This window comes from Haliotis rubra, unplaced genomic scaffold (genome assembly GCF_003918875.1).
Source record: "Haliotis rubra isolate DU_JTF1 unplaced genomic scaffold, ASM391887v1 Scf271, whole genome shotgun sequence".
In the NCBI taxonomy this organism is placed as follows: Eukaryota; Metazoa; Mollusca; class Gastropoda; order Lepetellida; family Haliotidae; genus Haliotis; species Haliotis rubra.
This window is the reverse complement of record NW_025766792.1, coordinates 1,078,694-1,105,792: the sequence shown is the minus strand read 5'-3', so window position 1 is coordinate 1,105,792 and position 27,099 is coordinate 1,078,694. Positions and strand designations below refer to the sequence as shown.

General features: G+C 40.5%; 1 protein-coding gene across 1 annotated transcript in view; it reads right to left on the bottom strand.

The window, feature by feature from the left end:
* Nucleotides 1–11,372: 11,372 nt before the first annotated feature.
* Nucleotides 11,373–27,099, bottom strand: part of LOC124280678 (centrosomal protein of 104 kDa-like) — a 73,043-nt gene continuing 57,316 nt past the window's right edge. The window contains 7 exon segments of the mRNA XM_046716672.1: nucleotides 11,373–14,184; nucleotides 18,309–18,449; nucleotides 19,167–19,221; nucleotides 19,223–19,306; nucleotides 19,738–19,846; nucleotides 21,411–21,487; nucleotides 25,788–25,841. Of these exon segments, the coding sequence (XP_046572628.1) occupies nucleotides 14,117–14,184; nucleotides 18,309–18,449; nucleotides 19,167–19,221; nucleotides 19,223–19,306; nucleotides 19,738–19,846; nucleotides 21,411–21,487; nucleotides 25,788–25,841 (588 nt within the window). The 3' untranslated portion in view covers nucleotides 11,373–14,116.

Genomic DNA, 27,099 nt, shown 5'->3' with positions numbered 1-27,099 from the left:
AATTTATATTTTCTTTATTTCAACCGTAACAAGAAGGTGCAAGAACAGACTGACATCCACAAACATGTAGACATCACTGAACAGTGATCGCCCACCGCTCTGTTGTCGAGTATTATCGCCGGCAGCAGCCAACATAATATAACAGCAACTGAAACAGAGAGAGTAGAGTGATAGGGTTTAATGTCTCTGAAAAACGTCTTGGTTATATCAGGATGTGTCGCCTCTATAAAAGCCTGCGATTATGCCAACAGACTAAGGATAGCAATCAGGAATTCAATCTCATGACGACTGTATTCTGGCAGAACTAAGGGATGGGACACGCACAACTGCGAACTTCCGACCGAAACGTGACTACAGATATAACGGAAGGTGTACAAAGTACAGATATAACGGAAGGTGTACAAAGTACAGATATTATCGGCGTCAAACAACATTCAATCGATCATCCTACCACTCCGCGATCCAGATATAAATGGGAGATATTCGATACCTATAATGCAGGTCACTTACTTATTTTCCTGCTGTCGTGAGGACGATGGGGAGGTAGTTGGTGTGGCTGTGGCTACCGCCGCCGCCGTGGGAGTAGGGCACGGGGATCGGGATGGGGTAGTCCTCGGATGAGGACTCAGAAGACTCGGAAGACCCTCCGCAGCTGGAACATTCGCTGGACTCTGAAGACCCGGATGACCCGCCGCCGGAGGAGTGGTGGTGGTGGACGATGATCTCCTCGCTGCTGCTGGAGCTCTCACTCTCACTCTCGCTGCTGCTACTGCTGCTGCCACCGCTGCTGCTGCTGCCGTGGTGATGGTGTCCGTGTCTGTGACGATGGTGCCTGTGGTGCCTGTGGTGGTGATGATGATGGTGGTGGTGCCTGTGACGACGATGGTGGTGATGATGGCGGTGAGAGTAGACCAATGCCACAAGGGCTGAAATGCAAGAGAAGATGAGTGAGTGAGTTGGGTTTAACGGCGCATTTAACAGTATTCCATATCGTTACATCGCCGATAACATGTCATCTTAACGAAGAACCGCTCGACGTTAGTATGGACGTAAACAAAACAACAACAAAACAAAACAAAAGGATAAATGTTCAAAATTAATGTGTATTTTTCAGATTTTAAGATATATTTTAATGCAAGTTAACCATTCTGTAGCATATATTTGTTTCAGAGTGCAGGCGAATCAAAACCTGTTTTGTGGTTTGTGCGGTGTACACAGAACCACCACTAAAAACCTAATGGGGAGCTACTTTAAATCTGCCTCACTAACACTGCGAATGTCAGAGTAAAGGACCATAAAATATTACATAAAAAGAACCTTTACCTTTCATTGACAAATAACATGTTCAGGTCTTCTTGTGAGAGAAGAGTGACATATTACTCGCGCCACTCGTGGAAATATTTTGCCACGTCACGAGATAAAATTAAAACCGTTTTATCGACGAGACAAACCAAATATCTTCTCTATATCCTTCTACGATGTAACATAAAATATGGGCGTCTTTACATAGCCTAGCGGATAAAGCGTTCGCTCGTCCCGCCAAAGTACGGGGTTCGATTCCCCACATGGGTACAATGTGTGAACCCATTTCTGATTTCCCCCGCCATGATATTGCTGGAATATTGCTAAAAGCGGCGTAAAACTAAACTCATTCACTTTACAAAGTGATGGAAGCAATAATACGCTCATACTTAAACTTCGACTTATAACAGTATATAACGAGATATATCCATGTAAGGGGGCCCTTGTATGGCTGGGAAAACAACAGGTTAAGCGATCAAATCGAAAACCCGGGTTCGATTCCCAGTAAATCCCCAGCCGTATTACCATAGTGTGTACCCTGTAACCCTTAATTAGAAAAGACCACCTCCGTGGTGTAGTGGTTAGAGCGTCCGCCCGGAGAGTGGAAGGTCGCGGATGCGATCCCCGACCGCGTCATACCAAAAGACGTTCAAATATGGTACTTGTTGATCCCAGCCTTGCGCTCAGCATTAATGGGTACAACAAGGACTGGTCGGCGCGGAGTCAGTATAATGTGAGTGGGGTATCCATGCTTCACTGCGGCATGGTATCTCAGTGAGCTAGCACTATAAAACCAGCTTCAGTCTGGGCTAGTACAAGCAGCCACACATACACATACACACGCATGCCCGTCGTCATATGAACGAAATATTCTTAAGTGCGACGTTAAACCCCATTTCACCTCACCTCACCTTAATTAGAAAACGCTGTGAATGAAAACAAAAGATAAAAAAGACGAAAAAAACACGTACCAGTCAGCAGAAGGGCCATGATGATTACTTTGTTCATTTTCAGCTAGATCCTGTAGACAGCTCTGGATGTCGTTAAGGTTTTTTTTCATCGTTTATATACAGCTAAATCGACCCCCGTAGGCAGGTATGGCTGGTATCCACACCCACAGTTTGTCCGTGTGGTCAAGGTGGTGGCCGGTCACGCCGTGGTCCGTGACGTGAGCCTGCTGGTAATACCACATCATCGGCTCGCCGGGAGGCCACTTTAATACTGAAAAGCGCTAGGCACGTGTCCATCAGCTGGATGCCGAGGATTAAGATGTCTCACAGCATACCAAACTCTCAGCATAACTGTCACTTGTTTCATATTGTTCATTTTACTGACATATTTCATATGCCTTGTTGGGACTATTGTCGACATGGCGTATTACGAGTTGCGTCCCTTGACAAAGCCAGGATTCGCTGTTGTGAAATACATGATCAGCCCGAGATTGTCTCGAAAAGGTTACGTATATGACATTATTCAATTTAGGTTGTTCTGTATCTAACTGCGTACACAAAATTGCGACATTTATCCGACAAGAGACATAGGCGGTTTCAGGTTGTTTTTGGTTTTTTTTAAAGAGAGGTGTGTGTGCGTGCGTGCGTGCGTGCGTGCGTGCGTGCGTGTGTGTTTTGGTTCCGAACCACCGCCTTGGAATCGCCAATGCTAAACATTAACTTCAAAGAGAGGGTCCGAACCCTTAAACAAGCCCGCCCCCCTTAAACAAGCCCGCTCCCTTGGATCCGACAATGAGAGATAACGTGTACTCTGGATTATATACACTTTAACTCTGTTAGTACGGGGGGATACCTGTGTTGTAGGCGAATACTGTTTGTAGTTCCACGATAACCCATTAGAACGAACCCACTTCTCGTCGATACGGAACTTTATTATGAACGGCTTTACTGTGAACATCTTTTTCCTGATTTTAGGAAGTTTCTTTTTACACTGAGACTCTCGTCATAAATATTGAGATAAAAGATCCATTTGAACTTTTTACTCCTTTTTTTAAGATTCAGGTTAGGAATTATTCTTGGCAGGAACCCATGCTTGTCGTTAGAGGATACTAACGGGATCGAGTGGTCAGGCTCGCTGAGTGACAACTCATCATATCCATATATGGAAACATGTTCGTGATGTGAATCACTGGATTGTCTGGTCAAGATTCGATTATTTACAGACTGAAGTCATATTGCTGGAATATTGATCAGTGCTGAGTTAAACAGCAAAAGAATCAAATCAATATACATTTTTAATCAAAATGCCTATGTCATTTTAAGACCACCGTGTTTTCTATCTACTTCCTAGGTCGTAAACAATGCGGTCTCGTTTACTGTCTGTGGCTTATTAAGACTAGTGGATCTCAGTTTACTCTCTGTGACATATCAAGACCAGTGGTTCTCAGTTTACTGTCTGTGACATATCAAGACCAGTGGTTCTCAGTTTACTGTGGCATATTAAGACTAGTGGATCTCAGTTTACTGTCTGTGACATATCAAGACCAGCGGTTCTCAGTTAACTGTCTGTGGCATATCAAGACCAGTGGTTCTCAGTTTACTGTGGCATATTAAGACTAGTGGTTCTCAGTTTACTGCATGTGACATATCAAGACCAGTGTATCTCAGTTTACTGCCTGTGACATATCAAGACCAGTGGTTCTCAGTTTACTGCCTGTGACATATCAAGACCAGTGGTTCTCAGTTTACTGCATGTGACATAACAAGGCCAGTAGTTCTCAGTTTACTGTCTGTGACAAGTTAAGAACAGTGGTTCTCAGTTTACTGCCTGTGACATATCAAGACCTGTGGTTCTCAGTTTACTGCATGTAACATAACAAGGCCAGTAGTTCTCAGTTTACTGTGGCATATTAAGACTAGTGGTTCTCAGTTTACTGTCTGTGACATATCAAGACCAGTGGTTCTCAGTTTACTGTCTGTGGCATATTTAGACCAGTGGTTCTCAGTTTACTGTCTGTGACATATCAAGACCAGTGGTTCTCAGTTTACTGTCTGTGACATATCAAGACCAGTGGTTCTCAGTTTACTGTCTGTGACATATCAAGACTAGTGGTTCTCAGTTTACTGTCTGTGACATATCAAGACCAGTGGTTCTCAGTTTACTGTCTGTGACATATCAAGACCAGTGGTTCTCAGTTTACTGTCTGTGACATATCAAGACCAGTGGTTCTCAGTTTACTGTCTGTGACATATCAAGACCAGTGGTTCTCAGTTTACTGTCTGTGACATATCAAGACCAGTGGTTCTCAGTTTACTGTCTGTGACATATCAAGACCAGTGGTTCTCAGTTTACTGTCTGTGACATATTAAGACTGGTTCTCAGTTTACTGTCTGTGACATATCAAGACAGTTTACTGTCTGTGACATATCAAGACCAGTGTGACATATCAAGACCAGTGGTTCTCAGTTTACTGTCTGTGACATATCAAGACCAGTGGTTCTCAGTTTACTGTCTGTGGCATATCAAGACCAGTGGTTCTCAGTTTACTGTCTGCAGTGACATATCAAGACCAGTGGTTCTCAGTTTACTGCCTGTGACATATCAAGACCAGTGGTTCTCAGTTTACTGCCTGTGACATATCAAGACCAGTGGTTCTCAGTTTACTGTCTGTGGCATATCAAGACCAGTGGTTCTCAGTTTACTGTCTGTGACATATCAAGACCAGTGGTTCTCAGTTTACTGTCTGTGACATATCAAGACCAGTGGTTCTCAGTTTACTGTCTGTGACATATCAAGACCAGTGGTTCTCAGTTTACTGTCTGTGACATATCAAGACCAGTGGTTCTCAGTTTACTGTGACATATTAAGACTAGTGGTTCTCAGTTTACTGTCTGTGACATATCAAGACCAGTGGTTCTCAGTTTACATATCTATCAAGACCAGTGGTTCTCAGTTTACTTGTGACATATCAAGACCAGTGGTTCTCAGTTTACTGTCTGTGACATATCAAGACCAGTGGTTCTCAGTTTACTGTTATCAAGACTGTGGTTCTCAGTTTACTGACATATCAAGACCAGTGGTTCTCAGTTTACTGTCTGTGACATATCAAGACCAGTGGTTCTCAGTTTACTGTCTGTGACATATCAAGACCAGTGGTTCTCAGTTTACTGTCTGTGACATATTTACTGTCTGTGACATATCAAGACCAGTGGTTCTCAGTTTACTGTGTGTGACATATCAAGACCAGTGGTTCTCAGTTTACTGTCTGTGACATATCAAGACCAGTGGTTCTCAGTTTACTGTCTGTGACATATCAAGACCAGTGGTTCTCAGTTTACTGTCTGTGACATATCAAGACCAGTGGTTCTCAGTTTACTGTCTGTGACATATCAAGACCAGTGGTTCTCAGTTTACTGTCTGTGACATATCAAGACCAGTGGTTCTCAGTTTGTCTGTGGCATATATCAAGACTAGTGGTTCTCAGTTTACTGTCTGTGACATATCAAGACCAGTGGTTCTCAGTTTACTGTCTGTGACATATCAAGACCAGTGGTTCTCAGTTTACTGTCTGTGACATATCAAGACCAGTGGTTCTCAGTTTACTGTCTGTGACATATCAAGACCAGTGGTTCTCAGTTTACTGTCTGTGACATATCAAGACCAGTGGTTCTCAGTTTACTGTCTGTGACATATCAAGACCAGTGGTTCTCAGTTTACTGTCTGTGACATATCAAGACCAGTGGTTCTCAGTTTACTGTCTGTGACATATCAAGACCAGTGGTTCTCAGTTTACTGTCTGTGACATATTAAGACTAGTGGTTCTCAGTTTACTGTCTGTGACATATCAAGACCAGTGGTTCTCAGTTTACTGTCTGTGACATATCAAGACCAGTGGTTCTCAGTTTACTGTCTGTGACATATCAAGACCAGTGGTTCTCAGTTTACTGTCTGTGACATATCAAGACCAGTGGTTCTCAGTTTACTGTCTGTGACATATCAAGACCAGTGGTTCTCAGTTTACTGTCTGTGACATATCAAGACCAGTGGTTCTCAGTTTACTGTCTGTGACATATTAAGACCAGTGGTTCTCAGTTTACTGTCTGTGACATATCAAGACCAGTGGTTCTCAGTTTACTGTCTGTGACATATCAAGACCAGTGGTTCTCAGTTTACTGTCTGTGACATATCAAGACCAGTGGTTCTCAGTTTACTGTCTGTGACATATCAAGACCAGTGGTTCTCAGTTTACTGTCTGTGACATATCAAGACCAGTGGTTCTCAGTTTACTGTCTGTGACATATCAAGACCAGTGGTTCTCAGTTTACTGTCTGTGACATATCAAGACCAGTGGTTCTCAGTTTACTGTCTGTGACATATCAAGACCAGTGGTTCTCAGTTTACTGTCTGTGACATATCAAGACCAGTGGTTCTCAGTTTACTGTCTGTGACATATCAAGACCAGTGGTTCTCAGTTTACTGTCTGTGACATATCAAGACTAGTGGTTCTCAGTTTACTGTCTGTGACATATCAAGACCAGTGGTTCTCAGTTTACTGTCTGTGACATATCAAGACCAGTGGTTCTCAGTTTACTGTCTGTGACATATCAAGACCAGTGGTTCTCAGTTTACTGTCTGTGACATATCAAGACCAGTGGTTCTCAGTTTACTGTCTGTGACATATCAAGACCAGTGGTTCTCAGTTTACTGTCTGTGACATATCAAGACCAGTGGTTCTCAGTTTACTGTCTGTGACATATCAAGACCAGTGGTTCTCAGTTTACTGTCTGTGACATATCAAGACCAGTGGTTCTCAGTCTACTACTGTCTGTGACATATCAAGACCAGTGGTTCTCAGTTTACTGTCAAGACCAGTGGTTCTCACATATCAAGACCAGTGGTTCTCAGTTTACTGTCTGTGACATATCAAGACCAGTGGTTCTCAGTTTACTGTCTGTGACATATCAAGACCAGTGGTTCTCAGTTTACTGTCTGTGACATATCAAGACCAGTGGTTCTCAGTTTACTGACCAGTCTCAGTTTACTGACATATCAAGACCAGTGGTTCTCAGTTTACTGTCTGTGACATATCAAGACCAGTGGTTCTCAGTTTACTGTCTGTGACATATCAAGACCAGTGGTTCTCAGTTTACTGTCTGTGACATATCAAGACCAGTGGTTCTCAGTTTACTGTCTGTGACATATCAAGACAAGTGGTTCTCACCAGTGGTTCTTCTCAGTTTACTGTCTGTGACATATCAAGACCAGTGGTTCTCAGTTTACTGTCTGTGACATATCAAGACCAGTGGTTCTCAGTTTACTGTCTGTGACATATCAAGACCAGTGGTTCTCAGTTTACTGTCTGTGACATATCAAGACCAGTGGTTCTCAGTTTACTGTCTGTGACATATCAAGACCAGTGGTTCTCAGTTTACTGTATCATATGTAGTGGTTCTCAGTTTACTGTATATCAAGACCAGTGGTTCTCAGTTTACTGTCTGTGACATATCAAGACCAGTGGTTCTCAGTTTACTGTCTGTGACATATCAAGACCAGTGGTTCTCAGTTTACTGTCTGTGACATATCAAGACCAGTGGTTCTCAGTTTACTGTTCTCAGTTTACTGTGTCTGTGACATATCAAGACCAGTGGTTCTCAGTTTACTGTCTGTGACATATCAAGACCAGTGGTTCTCAGTTTACTGTCTGTGACATATCAAGACCAGTGGTTCTCAGTTTACTGTCTGTGACATATCAAGACTAGTGGTTCTCAGTTTACTGTCTGTGACATATCAAGACCAGTGGTTCTCAGTTTACTGTCTGTGACATATCAAGACCAGTGGTTCTCAGTTTACTGTGACATATGACATATTCAAGATATCAAGACCAGTGGTTCTCAGTTTACTGTCTGTGACATATCAAGACCAGTGGTTCTCAGTTTACTGTCTGTGACATATCAAGACCAGTGGTTCTCAGTTTACTGTCTGTGACATATCAAGACCAGTGGTTCTCAGTTTACTGTCTGTGACATATCAAGACCAGTGGTTCTCAGTTTACTGTCTGTGATATATAAGACCAGTGGTTCTCAGTTTACTGTCTGTGACATATCAAGACCAGTGGTTCTCAGTTTACTGTCTGTGACATATCAAGACCAGTGGTTCTCAGTTTACTGTCTGTGACATATCAAGACCAGTGGTTCTCAGTTTACTGTCTGTGACATATCAAGACCAGTGGTTCTCAGTTTACTGTCTGTGTGACATATCAAGACCAGTGGTTCTCAGTTTACTGTCTGTGACATATCAAGACCAGTGGTTCTCAGTTTACTGTCTGTGACATATCAAGACCAGTGGTTCTCAGTTTACTGTCTGTGGCATATCAAGACTAGTGGTTCTCAGTTTATCTGTTCTCAGTTTACTGTCTGTGACATATCAAGACCAGTGGTTCTCAGTTTACTGTCTGTGACATATCAAGACCAGTGGTTCTCAGTTTACTGTCTGTGACATATCAAGACCAGTGGTTCTCAGTTTACTGTCTGTGACATATCAAGACCAGTGGTTCTCAGTTTACTGTCTGTGACATATCAAGACCAGTGGTTCTCAGTTTACTGTGTCATATCAAGACTAGTGGTTCTCAGTTTACTGTCTGTGACATATCAAGACCAGTGGTTCTCAGTTTACTGCCTGTCGCCTATGGTATATTAAGTCCAGTGGTTCTCAGTTTACTGTCTGTGACATATCAAGACTAGTGGTTCTGTTTGCTTCCAAGCTGCAGTCACCAGTAAAGGGCTGCACATGTTGTACCCATGTATGTCATGGAACTGAATCAACATCAACAAATATTGTAGTAAAAAGACACTACCACTGTACTATCCATGTTCAGATGTGTTTTAAAAAATCGATTCAGGTAAGAACAGATCGGCTGTATATATTGATTTCATTTGAATGACATGTTTATATCTAAGATGCATTTAGTTATATACTTCAACCTTCTCTGGTGTGTAAACATAATCAATCATCAGTGAACCTTGTAAAGATAGTAATTGGCCACACTTATATAACCTGCTCATTGTCTGTATATCACTTGGATGGATGGATGATGTTGGTTTTACAGTTAAGCAAGACTTACCTGTAAGGCGATGGTTGACTATAATTCCACCAACCTAAGCAGAACTGAGGGATTATGTGACATGTGCGCATGCGTAAAATAATCAGCCTTTAGCAATAAATGTATACCTTAAAACATCCATGGGTGGGAGAAAGGGTGGGCACGTAGGAGTGAGTATACACTTGTTCTGGGGGAGACGGGAATTCTATGTGAGCTCCCCTAATTGAGGATATAATACATCTGTCAGAAGTTATCATTTTCCACATATCTGAATACTCACATACTTTACCAGCCACAAAATTACTGGGAGTATTCACAAGTCTGAAATTTTTTCTCACCTGTGATGCCGAATTGTCCATGAGTGGTTGACAGTCTACTGATATTTGCCGTAGGTAGGGTAAGGGGAGACGTTTCGACCCCTGAAGGTTTTCTTCCCCCCTGTGCCATGATTACCACCTGATGGGTGTCCTTGTCCATAATGGTACGGGTTGAATTTCTCTCCGTGGTATTTCTTCTTAGTAAACTTGTCAGTCATCTTGAGCCCTAGTTGTTTACTGTCAGAGATTTCCTTAACTTTCTTTGCAAGATCAGTCGTCGTCGTCACTTTTTCTGTGCAAAGTCTTTTGTATGGTGCCCCCACCTCAGGTTTAAACCCTTCTCTTCTTTTCTTGTTTAGCTCGCTGATGGCACCTGACAGGAGTCTGATGGCATCCATTGATTTTACCAAAAGTTCCTTTACATTCACTGGCGTTTCACCTAAGGCGGCAGCCATTAGGTGGTCAGTCGCCTGGATTACTGGGATCAAAGCCTTGGTAATGAGAGCCTGCGTGTGTTGGTGTTGAATGTCTCTTGTATGGGCAAAACGTTCTGGCTTGTCTCCAGATCTCATCGTTTACCTGGGGAACGAGAAGTCCTTCACAATTTCCAGGTCGTTTGTACTTTTCCATAATAGCCTTGATCATTTTTATATTTACCACGTTCCGTACCCCATCACTCACAGTTGAGGCAAGCTCGGCTGTCACATTTGGCGATGTTTCATCCGTGTCATCGAAGAAACTCTTCAACTCGGCCACAAGGCCTGCCACATCACTTTCGCCGTCGTCCTGTTTATCGGGTTTAGACTGCTCAAGCTGGGATAGAAAGCCATCGAGTCCATCCATAGCGTTTTCATAATCATCGTGCGAGTCTATGATTTTGCCCTCACTCTCACTGTTATGGCCGTGTGGCACTTCCGTCACACTCAAATAATCTCTTAACTCCGGACGTACTCGGTCCGGGTTGCGAGTCAGAGATTGCATAACCCAAACGGGGCCGTTCACAACCCTCTGGGTATTCTTCCTCCGTTTCTGAGTCCATTCAGGGTTTGGACTTGGGTCTCGGTTTATCCAACTGTTACGACAGACAGATTTTCGGTCTGTTCATGCCAACTGTGTTGGGCTTTGTTATGGTAGAGCTGTGCTCCGTCACCCCATGAAGGTCTTTGGTAGGTGTCGCCATTTTGTGTCCACTCTTTGACCACGGACTGTGTCCGTCAACGGTTCAAAGAAAGGGTCTGTGAAGGCTGTGCCCTCTTCCGACCCACAAAAGTCCCTCCAAGACACTTCTGCAACCGATCACGTAAAACAGAAAGTTGTCTGTATCCGTAGTCCGAACTTGTTGCAGACCATTCTAAGCAAAGCGCCGAACTGATTATTTTACGCATGCACACATCCCACGGAATTCTGAGGTTCTGTTTGGGTTGGTGGAATTGTCAGACTGACATACAATCCAACATGTTGCGGAGGCTGACTACCTGATCCATCCATCTTTCCATTCATCCATCTGTCAATCCTACATAAATGCTGGGGAGTGTGGTGACAATGTCGGCATCTATTTACCCAAATCACGATGCTGAATGTTTCTCAATGTTTTGAAATGTGATTAACACTTGAATCTTGCAGACTGTCTGTCTGCAACCTCTGTCCATCATCTTTCATTAATTCTCCCATTCAGTTAAATTAATATCAACAACAACCATTTATTTTACTTGATAAACATTTTATTTCCATGCTATTTTCTTGAAAATATAGATTATATACCTCATAACAACTAACTCATAACTCTAAATTGCACTACAGCTTTTAAACGACGACTCACAACGTTTTGAGAACAGATGTAATTACCAGGACAAAAGACTTTGGGGTCTTGTCAAGAGAACATGGAAAACTTTGTGTGTGATGGGCAAGAGTGCAATACTGATTGCAATATAGTATGACTTGAAATGCTTTTCATTTTTTTACAAACACTGTTTACTATATATGTTTTCATTGCAATGTCTTTTTTGTCACTGAAGTGGTCCCTTCATATTGGGGAGGGGATGGCGAGGGTCCGTCCCTTCATATATTGGGGAGGGTCCGTCCCTTCATATATTGGGGAGGGGAGGGTCCGTCCCTTCGTATATTGGGGAGGGTCCGTCCCTTCATATATTGGGGAGGGATCACAGCACCCCTGACAAGACCTCTAAGGTAGAAACAATTGCATGAACATCCAATTGTCTTCATGAATTTAGACTGACTGAGTTTGGTTTTACGCCGCTTTTAGCAATATTCCAGCAACATCAAGGCGGGGGACACCAGAAATGGGCTTCACACATTGTACCCATGTGGGGATTTGAACCCGGGTCTTCAGCGTGACAAGCCAATGCTTTAACCACTAGGCTACCCCACCGCCCCCATGAATTTATAAACCTGTACAGTGGAATATTCATTCTCATTACTAGATACAGGCATCAGTTAAAAATACATACATACGTTCCCTTAAGCATAATTCTCATAAAGAAAAAAGCTGACTGAATGTGATCAAACATAATTACACTGAGAACATATGTGAGATGCAAGGTGCAGCTGGTACTAAAAAGACAATAAATTGACAGCTCACCAGATTCAAGACTCCCATAACCTTTGACTAATGAGTGTGGGTTTGTGGACAAGATAACAAGCAGCCATAGAATGATAGTCTGTAACAACTGAAGCAGGTACAGAATAATAACTTATAACTTAAATAGTAGGACAAGCCGACTAGTGTGAAATCAAACCCAGGTCTTCAGCGTGATGAACAGACGCTTAACCATTAGGCTACCCCTGCCCCTAACAACAAAGGAAGGGACAGAGCAAACCTATTGTCCAGGTCCATACAGGGTCAATCATCTCAGTATCTACACAACTTTTCCATTCCATCAGTCGACCATACCAATAGTCGGCACCATCACATCAACCATCAATACTATAGACAGCACCATGCCACAGATCGGAGAACCCACCATAGATGTTGGTCCTTCCCTGGATGGGCGTGGTATGTATATATACAGCTTGTATTTACATCAGCTATGTACATCATGAATAATGAAGGTATATATATTTTATCTGACAGCATGAATAATGTAGGTATATATATTTGCATAACAAGCACATTCAAAAGTATTTAGAACCTATCACAGAACTAATGTGGAAGATTACAACTTAAATATAATGAACCGAAAACCACAATTTGATAATTAGCAAAAAAGCTAAATGTACTATTATACTGCTAATCAGCAATCCAAATTTGTACGGATTTGCTGCCAATGTACATACAAAAATATGGTAAAATTCTTGCATTGTTCAACTGTAAAGGTACCAGATTCACCCTACTAAGCACCCAGTTCCATAAGATACCACCGCAATGTTGAAACCAATCCAAGAGTAACATTTATAGCAGTTCAGAGGGAGATGGAAAGTTTGCGCAATGGTCCGATACCATTTCGCTAAAAATTTCCCTTTTTACAGAAATTACAGCTGTGTAAAAAGGGGTGCATAATATTCTCCTAGACACTGTTTTTCCCTCAAGAAACCTAGACAGTTGTCAGGTTAACATTGGACGAAATTGGATGTCACGCTTAAAAAGTCAAAGGACATTTTCAAATTACTTCTGATCCCAAACATGCTTTCTATTTTCACAGAAACAAACGTAACTTCAAATAGACTTCAGTTGACAGTATGTAACTTGAATGAAACACAGCCAACGATTTGTTCACCGTACCAATTTGTCACACTGAGAAAATAATCATGAATATTTTTGGGGTATTTATTATGGGGAGACCTAGCACACAATTTCATAAAAATATCCCAAAAAATATTTATATATTTCATATTCAGTATGTCCAATATATCCATACAATTTTGACACTTAGGAATTGGCAGCATGGATGTCTATAAGTTAATCTATAAAGTGTATTCTAAGATGAGATTTCAAGCTAGCTATTTGGACTAAATACACACAAGCTACTAACCACAAGATATGACTTAGCTCCTCCGCTTCATATCCTCGGAGGCTAGTAAGTAAGTGTCTTTAGTTTTACGCCGCTTTTAGCAATATCACGGCGGGGGACACCAGAAATGGGCTTCACTCATTGTACCCATGTGGGGAATCGAACCCGGGTCTTCGCAGGAGTGACGAGCGAACACTTTAACCACTAGGCTACCCAACTGCCCTGGAGTGGAGGTAGGTAAACAATATGAAAAGCAGCATTCATCAATTAAACAAGGGAGTATAGGGACCATTTTAGGAATACAGGAACTGCATGATTTACTGGAATGAAAGGTGTACTCAGAATTAGATTTCTGACATTGCAAAATTTAACTTATCAAAACTCACTGTTTGAAGGTAATTTACTTTCCGGTTCATTTCACTATAATTGCTATTACTGACAACCATTAATAACTGAACACAACTCCGGACATCATCAGCTCATCTGCGACCGGTCTTGTTGGTCTTGGTTGGCACTCTGGACTTGGGTGCAGGTAATCTGGATTGTGCTGAAACATAGCAAGACATAATGCAGATTAGACCTGTGATTAATAGCGTGAACACCAATTAACGAAGTCCACTCAAGATAAAGGTAAACGTCTGAGGACACATCACATGCAGACTGAATATTACTTTGGTAAGAAATCTCCCTGATATAGAAGCAGATAAAGTATTACAGATAAACTGTTTTGGGGGGGATATTACAATGTAATATTTGAGGACATACAATAAAATTTCCATCTATGCCCTTGAAACAAAAGTACACACATATTGACAACGAAGAATATTAAGAGGAACAAAAATATTAAAAAATATGCGAAATGAAAAAAAAAGCAAAATGATTAAAATGGTTACAAAAAAAATAATAATATAAAGATCAAAAGCAAAGCTGTAGAAAAATAAAAACATTCTTCATCTCTTTGGAGAAAGAAAATTTCCTAAACAAAGTCATTACAAAATCAGAAACTAACAAAATAAAACTGAAGAACAAATATAAATTATAGAGCAATTTCACTCCTTAACACATCCTATAAATAGCTGCAGCTGCAATATTCACGCTTATGGAACAAGTACTCCCACAAAATATTAACGAAAGATTGATATACTGTTGAAAATACTGTAATTTGTCAACGACATCATCAAACATAAAGATACTATAGTAATAAACCACAAACCTGAGTATTGATTTAGAGAGATATTTTAAATGCATTTGATGTGCTTTGAATTCTTCAGATTTGGATCCTCGGTCTAACATTGGCTAAAACCTTTTAACAATAAAACAAAATTCCTATGTGCTAGTAAAAGGATGATTTTCAAATTAAGATAGCTATGGTGCAAGAGGATCGCCCTGTCTACAGCCTATTTCTCACAGTTGCAGAATTCTTGCCTAAAATGTCATGTCAGAATAACAAAATAAAAGGAAAAGAGATGTTGGATTTAGAACATTTGTTTACACAATTACACAGCTATAATATTAGCTAGGGCTGTAACAAATACACAATGAGGGGAACAGGATAGGTTTTACGAACGTACAGTAAAGAAATTGCATACAAATATTTATTCAGAAATACTTTTCTATTTTAAGTTCTTGATATCAAACAAACTTCATTGAATTTCATAAGTTGAAACATGTAAATCTTACTTTTCTATATAGCAAAAAGGGTAATACATTGTGAATGATGCTGCTTATAAAATAATCCTAATGACAGGGCCGTAAGGGGCCTTGTCAAAACAACACAAGTTATGCTACTGCATCACTTGGATATATTCCATTTTGCGTAACTAGTTCTAAGTAAAAGCATTCTCTTAAAAGTATTTGTAAATATTTGATTCTAGTGACAACAAATAGTGAACAGAATTCATGAAGGGATACAGTTCAATTCACAGATTATGTGCGTGAATCCTTACAGACCAAAAAGAGGCGGACTAGAATGTTCTTTTAAACCAGCACTGACAGTACATCTAAATTATGCATCCTTTTCTGGTCTCACAATATTATTATTATTATAGGATATTTATACAGCCCACATATCCACGCAGTAGTGCATGCTCAAGGTGCTGGTTTTTTCTCCATCTATCATTGGATGTCAATCTCAACGGCACATTATCAATCTCAACTCCTTGGGGAGTATACAACTCTTGCAGCCACTAGGCGCACCAAGTTATTGTGGCTTTCTCATCCTAACGAGGTAAACACATAAATCCAAATTGGCATGGAAAGGTTCAAATGATTGTCAAGTACACAATGTTCTAGAAAATATACCTTAGCTTGGAAACAAAAACCCTTTACATTTTTAGATTCTATTTCAGCACAATAAGGCAGAAATGATAGACAAGAAACTATAAACTATCATTCAAAGAAAATTTGGCAAACTAGTAAAACTGTGGTCACTTAGAGGACTTACACCCTTTGGTAGATTTATCATGCTAATAAGTCTGACGCTTCCAACACTAGATTTACATAATCTCAGTGCCAAATCCAAAATCAATCATAATGCAAATTTTTAGAGAAAATGTTTCCCAACTATTTGGAAAGACAAACCCGATGAAACAAAAAGATGCCGGATAACTAAAAGTTATAAAGAAGGTGGGTTGAAAGTCCCATTTAACTAATTAGTTCTATTAATATCTTGACTTAGTTGGGTTTTATCCAGTCAGTACTTCTTGCGATGTATGGAAACGTGTTATAGCAGGAATAAAAGGAACCAAAGACTTCGGTATCCTGCAGGTTTGTTTTAGCAACAAAGTCACTGAAGGTTAACACCATTATTACTTGAAACAATTATATGACAGAAAATAGCATGGTTAAGTAGATTCTGTACAAGAGTTCAAGGCTAACCAATCTTCTATACTTATCACCAAGAGTGAGTGAGTTTATTTAGTTTTAGTGACATGCTTTAACCACAAGGCTGCCCCACTATCCCTATCATTCAGAAATGGAATCAAATTACTTAGAAACACGATATACTCCAAAACTTAAAAAGCGTCTTTCCAGAATGGGTGTTTGAGGTTTGGCCTGAATGGCAAAAAAACTACAACTACAAAAATAATGATTTTAGCAAACAGTAAATATCTCATCCTCGATAATCTCCAGGATATACGTTACAATCACTCTCCACTATACCCTGGATGCATCCACGGCTTGGCCCGATAATTATATTACCTCCCTTTGCTGGCTCTGCATTCTCACAGTAGCCAATCAGCTAAGCCGCCGTTACATACGAGCTTGCCAGTGTCAACAAAGATAGCGGTCGCAGTCGCAGTGCGACTCAGATTTTTTAGGAAATAATACCGACAAATTGACAGATCTGACACTTCAAAAAATATATAAAAGAACTCCTTTTACCTCTTCCAGAGGACCTCTGCAGCAATTGTGTTGCCAAGTTTAAATGGTTAGATAATTTAAGAAGCGAAAGTGAGTTGTAATTGGTACATTCAACTTCCCAGCGTAGACACCTGATTGGATAAAACGCCAGCCAAGGGAGATAATAAAATCATCGGGCCAAGCCGTGGATGCATCCAGGGTATAATGGAGAGTGATCATAACGTATACCCTGGAGATTATCGACAATGTAAATATCTGGGCGAATGACAATATGAAATAGCATTACTTTCAAGCAAATGACAAATATATTAATGGTTATCTTAAAGATGAGGGAACATTTCTATTGTATAAAGAATTTGCAGTCTTGTACACAGTCAAAACCAACTTTTTAGAATATGCTGGGCATACAAAATATTCAAAAGAAATACCAATGTAAATGAGGAAAAGATCTAAATGTCAGCATAACCAAATTATAGAACTTTAATTTTAAGCCATTTCGAGCATCTCACAGTACAAGGATGGATTTCAGTATCACATTACCCCTAGAATTCTAAACCAATGAAGACTTATGTACCTATGCTTTAATAGTACCACAGGGAATTGTCTGAAATGTTGAAAAAGAAACAATTATTTATGTATTACTGGATATGAATCACGGCATGCAATGCAGCCATGGCACACCTGATGAAATGGTACACCTGATGAAATGGATTGAAAAAAAATGAAAACTGATACTGAAGTATCCAAAAACTGTCAAAGACACTTGGTTTTAGAGAAAGACGAAAAAACCATGTTCTAATCCTGGTAATCTTGAAACCAAAGAATGCAAGTACTCCAGAAAACTGGCAAAGACACAGTCATCTCTTAAGATGTGGGACACAAAACAAGAAAAAAGTGATTACAGTTATCATATGTACACAAATACCATGCATGTTCTTCAGGCAAATGTAGCAATTTGATGACTCTTGGTAGTCTTTTCCCAAAGGCACCACCACATACATGTATATTGATATAAGATGGAAGGAAATGAGGACATGACAAAATAGCAAAAAAGGCAGTAGACAAAAGGTGAGGGAGGGAGCAAAACCCTGTGAAACAAGACAGTTACAAATTTTCATGCATGTAGTTCAATCCCACAATACCAAGTACCCTCGAATATCTCACCTACACGGTTGTTTACTGAGAGTCAGCAATCTGAAGGGGTTCTGTTAGTCCGATACACTGCATCACACAACTTCACGGTTTCTTATTGACAGTCGGAAATCTGAAGGGGTTCAGTTAACCTCTCACTAGTGCCCCATAACCTACCTGGTTGTTTGTTGAGAGCTAGCAGTCTACGGGGGTTCTGTTTACAACCATTCTGCCCCATTAAATGTTCCTTCCAACCATCTTCTCCAATGTGGATGTTTTGGTGACAGAGTGGACAATGGCTCATCTGTGGCTTGCCAGCTGCAACATCAACAACGTGAGTCAGTTAGTGAATGTCTGTCTGTTGCTGCACTGGTAATATTCCGTCTTTACGACAACAAGCTGTAGATAATCAAATCTGGAGTAAACAATGATTGATTGATGATTGTGATTGATGATGTTGCGATGGTGAGAGGACGATGAGCTGAACCACTAGATCCATTCAGTTACACCTTCAGATCAACATCGGTTGTTGGAGATGTGTCCTGACTTGGAATGCTTGGTTCACATGCAACTTAGTCTCTGGAAAATCTACAAAGTGAGTCAGTGAGCCAGTTGTTAGTACGTGAGTATGGTTTTACAAAGCTTTTAGCAATATTCCAGCAATATCACAGTGGGGGACACCAAAAAGGGGCTTCATACATTGAACCCATGTGGGGAATCAAACCCGGGTCTTCAGCGTGACGAACGAGTGAGTGTGAGTGATTGGTGACATGAACAGTGAGTGAGTGAGTATGATTTCACGCTGCTTTCAACAATATTCTAGTTATATCAAGGCAGGTGACATGAGATATGGGCTTCACACATTGTGCCTGTGTGGGTATATGAACACTGGTCGTTAGCGTGACAAGCTTTAACCAGAGCGAGTGAACGGGTGAGTGACTATGTAGCTGTTACGGAGTGAGGAAATGTGAGTCATGTGACTATGTAGCTGTAACGGAGTGAGGAAATAAACGTGAGTATATGGATTTAACTTACGATTGCAAGCTTTCTCCTGAATGTGTTGATCATAATCCTCCTTGAGTATAGCCTCGGGAGCAGCGAGGACACTTGGAGAACATGCCGTGGGACTCACATTCACTCAACAGGTGGTCAGTGAGGCTGGCGATCTCCACAACCTGTTGTCAACACAGACAGTGAAGCTAAACAATTCCAGCCAAAATGAAAATGGACTCATATCTTAGATTAAAGCAAATATTTTTGACAACTTCAAAGTTGTCCAAGAGTTTGTTGGCTGTTGCATGCATTGTACACACATAATATACAGTTCGATCCCGTGAATCAGTAGGTAATTCCCGAATTTTAAGTCAGTCTGACTTGTCACTTGTAAATTCTGCCAGTGAGATTAAAATACGCACAATCTTGGAATGAAATGTATTAGTACCGTGATACATTTTCAAAATGTGCTACAAAAATTAGAGGAGTCAATCAGAGCTGCTCTTCACTGACATGAACTCGACACACCCAGAAAGGTTGACTTTGTTAGCTGACAGACCCTCATGTCATCATGGAAGCAAGCCGTGTGTTGTGTACATTGTGTTCTACTCACCTGTTTACAGTTCGCACATCTCTTCAGCATGGGGCAGTTCTTCCAATAATGAAGGTCCAAGCCCTCATCATCGAAACCTTCATTCCTCTCACCACAGAATATACACACCCTAGAAAACAGCAAATCTTATTAAATTTGTTTGTTTATAACACAGCACTCAGCAATGACAGTGGCACTCTTACAGACATTATAAGCATTGAATTATACAAACATATGGCATGCATTAATCAGATCAATAAGCTTTACCACCTGGGGCAGTCTGCACGAAGCTATTTTAGCACTACTATTATCTTATGTCTCTGTTTGAGCATGGTGGTTATAATACTTGGTATCTACCGTATATGACCGTCTATAAGCCGAATTTTGAGGACCAAACAAAGCAGTGTGTAGAAGGGGGTCGTCTTATTCATGGGTTACGCTTTCGTCAAACTTTTTTCCAGAGGTAAGAAAACAACATCGTCTCACTTCGCGTGAACAAACAACAGAAAACGACTTTGTCAGTAGAGACGTCAAATGTGCAATTAAACATCACTAGACAAGATTATTTACCTTTTAAGTTCTAAGTTGTTTTTGCTGGGCATTGTATTATTTGCAGGGATTAAGATTACGGAGTGTATCTGAGCCGGAAATAGCAATCAGCTGTGCACATGTTTCCCGGCGATCAAGTTCAAACATGCACAATAATATATTTAGAGAAACAAAATATATTATGCCTTTTCTGTCAACTATACTTCTTTTCGATCCGTGAGTAGACGCAATATATGATTGTGAATTCTTTGAATAATGTGGACCAAAGTTATAATTATTGGTAACTGCCAGTTGTCTGTGTTTGCTGCAATTAGGACCCCATCGCAGGGGATCGACTTATGCACGAAACATACCATTTTGACACTGATTTTAAGGGTGAAGTTTGGGGGTCGTCTTATAGACGGTAATATACGGTAAGATGTGTTTTGCAAGTGGGGCCAGATCTTATACAGCATCAGTTGCTCAAAAACAAATCTAACCCAGATGATAACATAGCATTAGCATCTTTGTCATCGGTCAACTGTTGCTAAGTAACCATCAGTGGAAGGCGCCAAGAGTGTCTGTGGGTTGTGAATTACTTCTCCATGAAACTCGTTAATGCCAAATAATGCCCACATTTTCAAAATGGTATAGTTTCAACACCTAAATCCAAAAGGAACTTATTAATATTATTCAATGAAAGATGTCAATAATTCTTGTACAAAAGTCATGAAGGTTCATCATGATTAAGGGTCGTAACAGGACAGATGAAAGTCCAGTAAAGTTGGAATGTGCTGTAAGATTTGATGATTTCTTTACTCATCTTAATATTGTAACTTTTACTTGTTTTGTTTTTTGAATATTAATGTACCAATCTCGGGCGCAGGGATGCATTTTCTTTATCAGGAGTCAGTCCCTCATTGCATGAACTCCAAGTGTAAAACAAAACAAAAACTTATATTAAATTGTAACTTTTACTTGTTTGTTTTTTCCACTGCATATTTTACGGAGGATTCATGAACTGAATATTAATATGTGCATTGTGTGCTGTAGAACCCTAGAGATAATACTCCGGCCAACTGAGCATCTATTTCTCTACTGGAAATACCCACTTCCTATTTTTATCACAAAAGGTTGTGATATTTGGACACTTGGTTTCTACTCACTTATCCATGTTGACTACGGACATGTCGTCATCTTCGGACGTCTTCTGTAACGCCTTTGTCTTGGGTTTCACCTTTGCCTGCAACCCAATGTGATGACGATATGATTGAGGTGGGTTAGTGCCACTGTGACCAGTATTCCAGATACTGCTATATAACAATGGTTCAGAACAATGGGGGAGAAAAACTTGATATGATGCAAGTCTACGATGTTTCCCATGGTGATGAAGCCCATAGTGAGCGAGTTGGGTTTTACGCCGCTTTTAGCAATATTCCAGCAATATTATGGTGGGGGACACCAGAAATGGGCTTCACACATTGTACCCATGTGGGGAATCGAACCCGGGTCTTCAGCGTGACGAGCAAACACTTTAACCACTAGGCTACCCCACCGCCCCTGATGAAGCCCATGAGCATGCTGACACACCTAGAAGCATCATCATCATCATCATCATCAAAAAAAGATTTATATAGCGCCAGCTCCAGTCCAAAAGTACTGCTCAGTAGTGCTCTCCGAACAACTCGAGAATGAAAAGTTAGACACCGTATGTTTTCTGAAAAAGGTACGTCTTTCAGTTTAGATTTGAAAATCTTCAGGTTGTTGACTGTCAGTAACTCCAGTGGAAGTTGATTCCAGAGAGTGGGTCCTGCCACCTGAAACGATCGATCCCCAAACCTGGTACTGGACTGAATGTGTGGGACAAGACTGACTGACTGACTGACTGAGTTTGGTTTTACACCGCTTTTAGCAATATTCCAGCAACATCACGGCAGGGGACACCAGAAATGGGCTTCACACATTGTACCCATGTGGGGATTCGAACCCGGGTCTTCGGCGTGACGAGCCAGCGCTTTAACCACTAGGCTACCCCACCGCCCCTTGTGGGGCAAGAAGAAGACCAAGATTTTCAGATCATAAGCATAACCAGAGCCCTGTTCCACAGATCTATCTTAGCACTATGACTGTTGTAAGTCTATGTTTAAGTACAGGAGTCACGATCGCCTTAACGCTAAGTCCACTTTGTGAAACAGGGCCCAGGATTTAGACCCACAATACCCCAAATAGGATTCATACCTAAGGAGATTCGTACATAACCAAAATGGCGGGCCTGTACCTAAAATTCTTACCAGATTTATACCGGTTCAGGAGCAGTTGTATTTAATTTGGGTTACAGAATATGCCATTTAAAGCCATTCATCAAGAATGGAATGCAATACCTTAGCATCAAATTCCACGACTGATACAATTAATGAGGGTCAGAATGTTTGTAGGTGGTTCACACCACAAGTAGACTTTGTGATCTGTTACTGATACTTATGTGATTTCTTCAGATTATCTGCCAGAATCTTGAAAATGACTGCACTTATTCTTGTCATACAACCATAGTTACCAGCATAACAAAATGAGTCAATTCTCTGCCATGTTTGTCTCTGAAAACATGGCAGAGTGTGTCTGTGTGTCAGGTTTTGGCATTTAATTATTCCTTGAGGATCAGTTTGCCCAGACACTGAGTAGACTTCAGGTTTGGATACGTTCCTTTACAATGTTTAATGTAGATGTATTGACACCATGAGAAATATGGGGTGTTGCAATATGTTTTTTTCCATGTGCATACGTAAATCTCATTCCTAGTCAAAACGTAATAGCATTAACGTTTGAAAATTCTTCAATAACAATTTACAAGTGCATGAAAACGAAAACAAAGGTATGTGAGATTATCTACCTGCTCCACATGTACAGAGCTGCCAACTACTGCACTGCAACCCATGTTGTCGTTGTCCCCCCTTCTTTCACACACAACACAAAACGCCATTGTATTCTCTCAACATACAGATCATGTTGACCATGTTGCTAAGTGAAGATGAATGAATCCTAAACACTCTTTCCTGTCTTATTATGCAAGTAACATTAGGATATAAAAAAATAGGTCAACTCAACTGGCCTAGTGTACATATTTTTGATCTAGTATTGAAACTATTACCATTTTAGGAGTCAGGTGGTGTAACAACAATTTTAAAAAGTCAGTGACTGAACTACTCCCGTGTTATATCAAACACAAATCAAACATGCCGAATCCATTAATCAGTACCGGTAAATGTCTGTGGAGCAGATACTTGTCAGAAGTGACTGGAAATACTAAACAGATTTTCAGGATATTAAGCTATTAATTCACAATGATATCCAGGTCAGCACAACATTCCCGTTGTCAAATTTCACGCCACTGCTGCAGTTACAATAAGAAACAACGTATCAGATCATATAGGTTTTCATTGGGTCATTGCTGAACATGAGAAAACAACTGATTAAAGTTTCAAATCATATATATCTTCATTCGTTATGGATTTCCATTTAGGGTACGAATCATCTATTTGATTGGTTAGAGTGTAGATTATCCAAAATGTATGTACAAGGCCGCCAAAATTGGGTACGGAGCAAGTCAACAGGATATGCAAATCATGTTATTTTCATCTTAAAGCCATAGGAAACATCAGGAAGTACATCACAGCGGAATGTGCCCACATCCTAGTCAGATGTCTAGTGCTATCCAGACTAGACTACTGCAATGGACTGTTGATCGGCCTCAGCAAACACAATATCTCAAGACTACAGAAAGTACAGAATACAGCTGCAAGAATTATTTCTCTGAAGACTAAATCTGATCACATCTCTCCTGTTCTCAAATCCTTACATTGGCTGCCTATTCAATAGAGAATCAACTTTAAACTTCTCTGCATCACTTTCAGCTGTCTCCACAATCAAGCTCCAGAATATCTCACTGAACTCACAAAATACATTCCATCAAGATCACTCCGGTCCCAGAATCAGCACCTACTACAAGTTCCCAAATTCCACCTAGTTTCGTATGGGAAAAGGGCTTTCTCCTATGTTGCACCAACTCTTTACCTTTAGAAATCAAATTATGTGAATCTCTCTCAACCTTCAAGTCAAAAGTCACCTGTTTCAAAGTGCCGATGGCTGACTCTTTTACTCAATTCTTTTCAGCGCATTGAGCATTCATAAGTGTGTGGACATTTGCGCTTTATAAGTGACATTATTATTATTATCTCTATGGGTACAGACTGTCAAGTTAACTTTCAGTATATGTATAAAACATTGAACTGGGTAATGGCACAGAAACTAAAGGAAAACATATTCTTCGTGACATGATACTTTTGAAGCTGAACGAATTCAATACCAATAAAGCTACAGATGGTGTTAAAAATCTTAACATTCCAAGAATCATTTCTGGGGCGTCATATACCTTTCATCAATATATCATTGTCTGGAGTGCACTACATCCCTCCATCACCTGTTTAAAGATTCAGCTGCATCAAAACAGGGTTCTTGCACAAGTACCTTCTACTTATTTCATTTGTATTACAATTACGAAATATGAGAGGCAATATGTTAATGGTGGGCACAGAGAAAAAAACTAGGAACTTTTTTGTTTTTAACACAATCTTGTAATATCACATTTAAATTTTAACAATTTACATACACAATTCGCTAACGAAAGACGCGTACACAGATTGACAATGGCACAGTTCTGTGCGTCTGTCATGCTAGAATATGAAACATGTCCTAACACTTCCGGAACTTTGTCATGTTTCCAAATTCATGACTCCCCTATATCCAATGTGACATTGTTTACAAACACTGCAAAACATCACTATCACACTCACCACTGCATTTATCAGTGTACCAGATGACGTGCTGTCTCATATATTGAAGTGCATGTGCTTGAATCTGCGGTTTATGATATAAAATTTGAGCAAACATTCGTGAGAGCAATTTTGTGCATGTCTATGGCTGTGGTGGTGCACTTAATGGAGCATCTGCTTGGAGAGAGGAAGGCGTGTGGTTGGACCCTGGCCTTGTACCAAAACAATGAAAAATTCTTCAGAATCTAACTGAAGTCTTCAGCATGATGCTCTGATGCGACAGACTACACAAGCATTCTGTGTGATGGAGGGTGGTGGTGGTGGAATTGGGTTTAACGTCGTGCTTGAGAATATTTCGCTCATATGACGACGTGCATGCATGTGTATGTGTATGTGCGGCTGCTTGTACTAGCCCAGACTGAAGCTGGTTTTATAGTGCTAGCCTACTGAGATACCATGCCGCAGTGAAGCATGAATACCCCACTCAGACACATTATACTGACTCCGAGCCGACCAGTCCTTGTTGTACCCATTACTGCCGAGCGCCAGACAGGGACCAACAAGTACCATATTTTAATGTCTTTTGGTATGACGCGGTCGGGGATCGAACCCGCGACCTTCCACACCCCCGGGCGGACGCTCTAACCACTACACCACGGAGGCGGTGTGTGACGGAGGGACAGAGCCTATACAAGTATCAGTGTTGAAACCATTTACCTTTGCAGGACCTGGTCCTTTCTTGCCACCTTTCACCATGGACTGGTCGATGGGCTGCAAGGAGAGCATCATAGTCACAATACTGACGTAGACTATATATCTAACAGTGCAATCTCATTACAACCAAACTACTCCAGCTAAATACCTATCTCATAACCACCCCCATTAAGTTTCTTGTTAACACTGCATTCAGGAAATTCAAGCTGTATGACATGAGTTAATAATGTAGTGACGATCCAGTGACTGACATCATGACTGACATTTTACGCTTTTAGCAATATTCCAGCAACATCACGGTAGGGGACACCAGAAATGGGCTTCATTGTACCCATGTGGGGTTTGGACCCCGGTCCTCGGCGTGAAAGCCACGCTTTAACCATTAGGCTACCCCAATCAGATTGACATCATGAGCAATAATCTAAACAGTTTAGACAGGATGACATGCATCGACAAACTCAATGAATCAGACCTGCAAATCTATTAGGTGTCTCTTATGACAAGCTGTTGGCTGAAGACCAATGACCAATTTTACTGCTAGCCACAATCAGTGTATCATAATATTCTATCATACCCGTCCCCGTAATTTGTGAACAAAACCACAGAGACAACCATGAACTGTGCCAACATGCTGATGAAGTGCCGTAATGTCATATTAAAAACTGTAACGGACACAGAATATACAAACGATCTATCTGAAACCTATTCAAATACTTTGATCATAAAGCTTTAAATTTGCAATTTCTCTCAATACCAATCAGTTGTTTCTCGTAAAACATAATAAACACATAAAAACAATTTTCCATTTTTTAAAATTCCAAGCTTATTTCCAGTGCAGTGTGGACAATGGCAGATTTGAAAGCATTCCAACAAGTATGACAGGGACAAACTTAAATGTGCTCTTCAGGGCAACAAAAACTTTGTGAAGGGGAGGTTTCAAGTATGGTAAGGCTTTGTTTGAATTGGTTTACTGAATCTGCCGACATTTGAAAAACAAATATTCCAAAAACAGTCTAAATTGCAATAAATTGTACTATTTTACTGAATGCAAAATTGAGAATTCAAAGTAATTCTTTTTTCACAAATTAGGCCAATGTGGAAAACTGACAAGACAATCACAATTTATCCTCCACACATGGGAAATATATTGAGAATAAAAAATATCAGAAATGTCTTTTTCACTTTTTCCCCATGTATAGACCAGAATTTATCACAGAAGAATGTGTAAACACATTAATGCAAAGTCAAGCCATACTTCATGGAATCAGTAGTGGACACAGATGATCACAGTGCAACTATCATTACTGCTCAACTT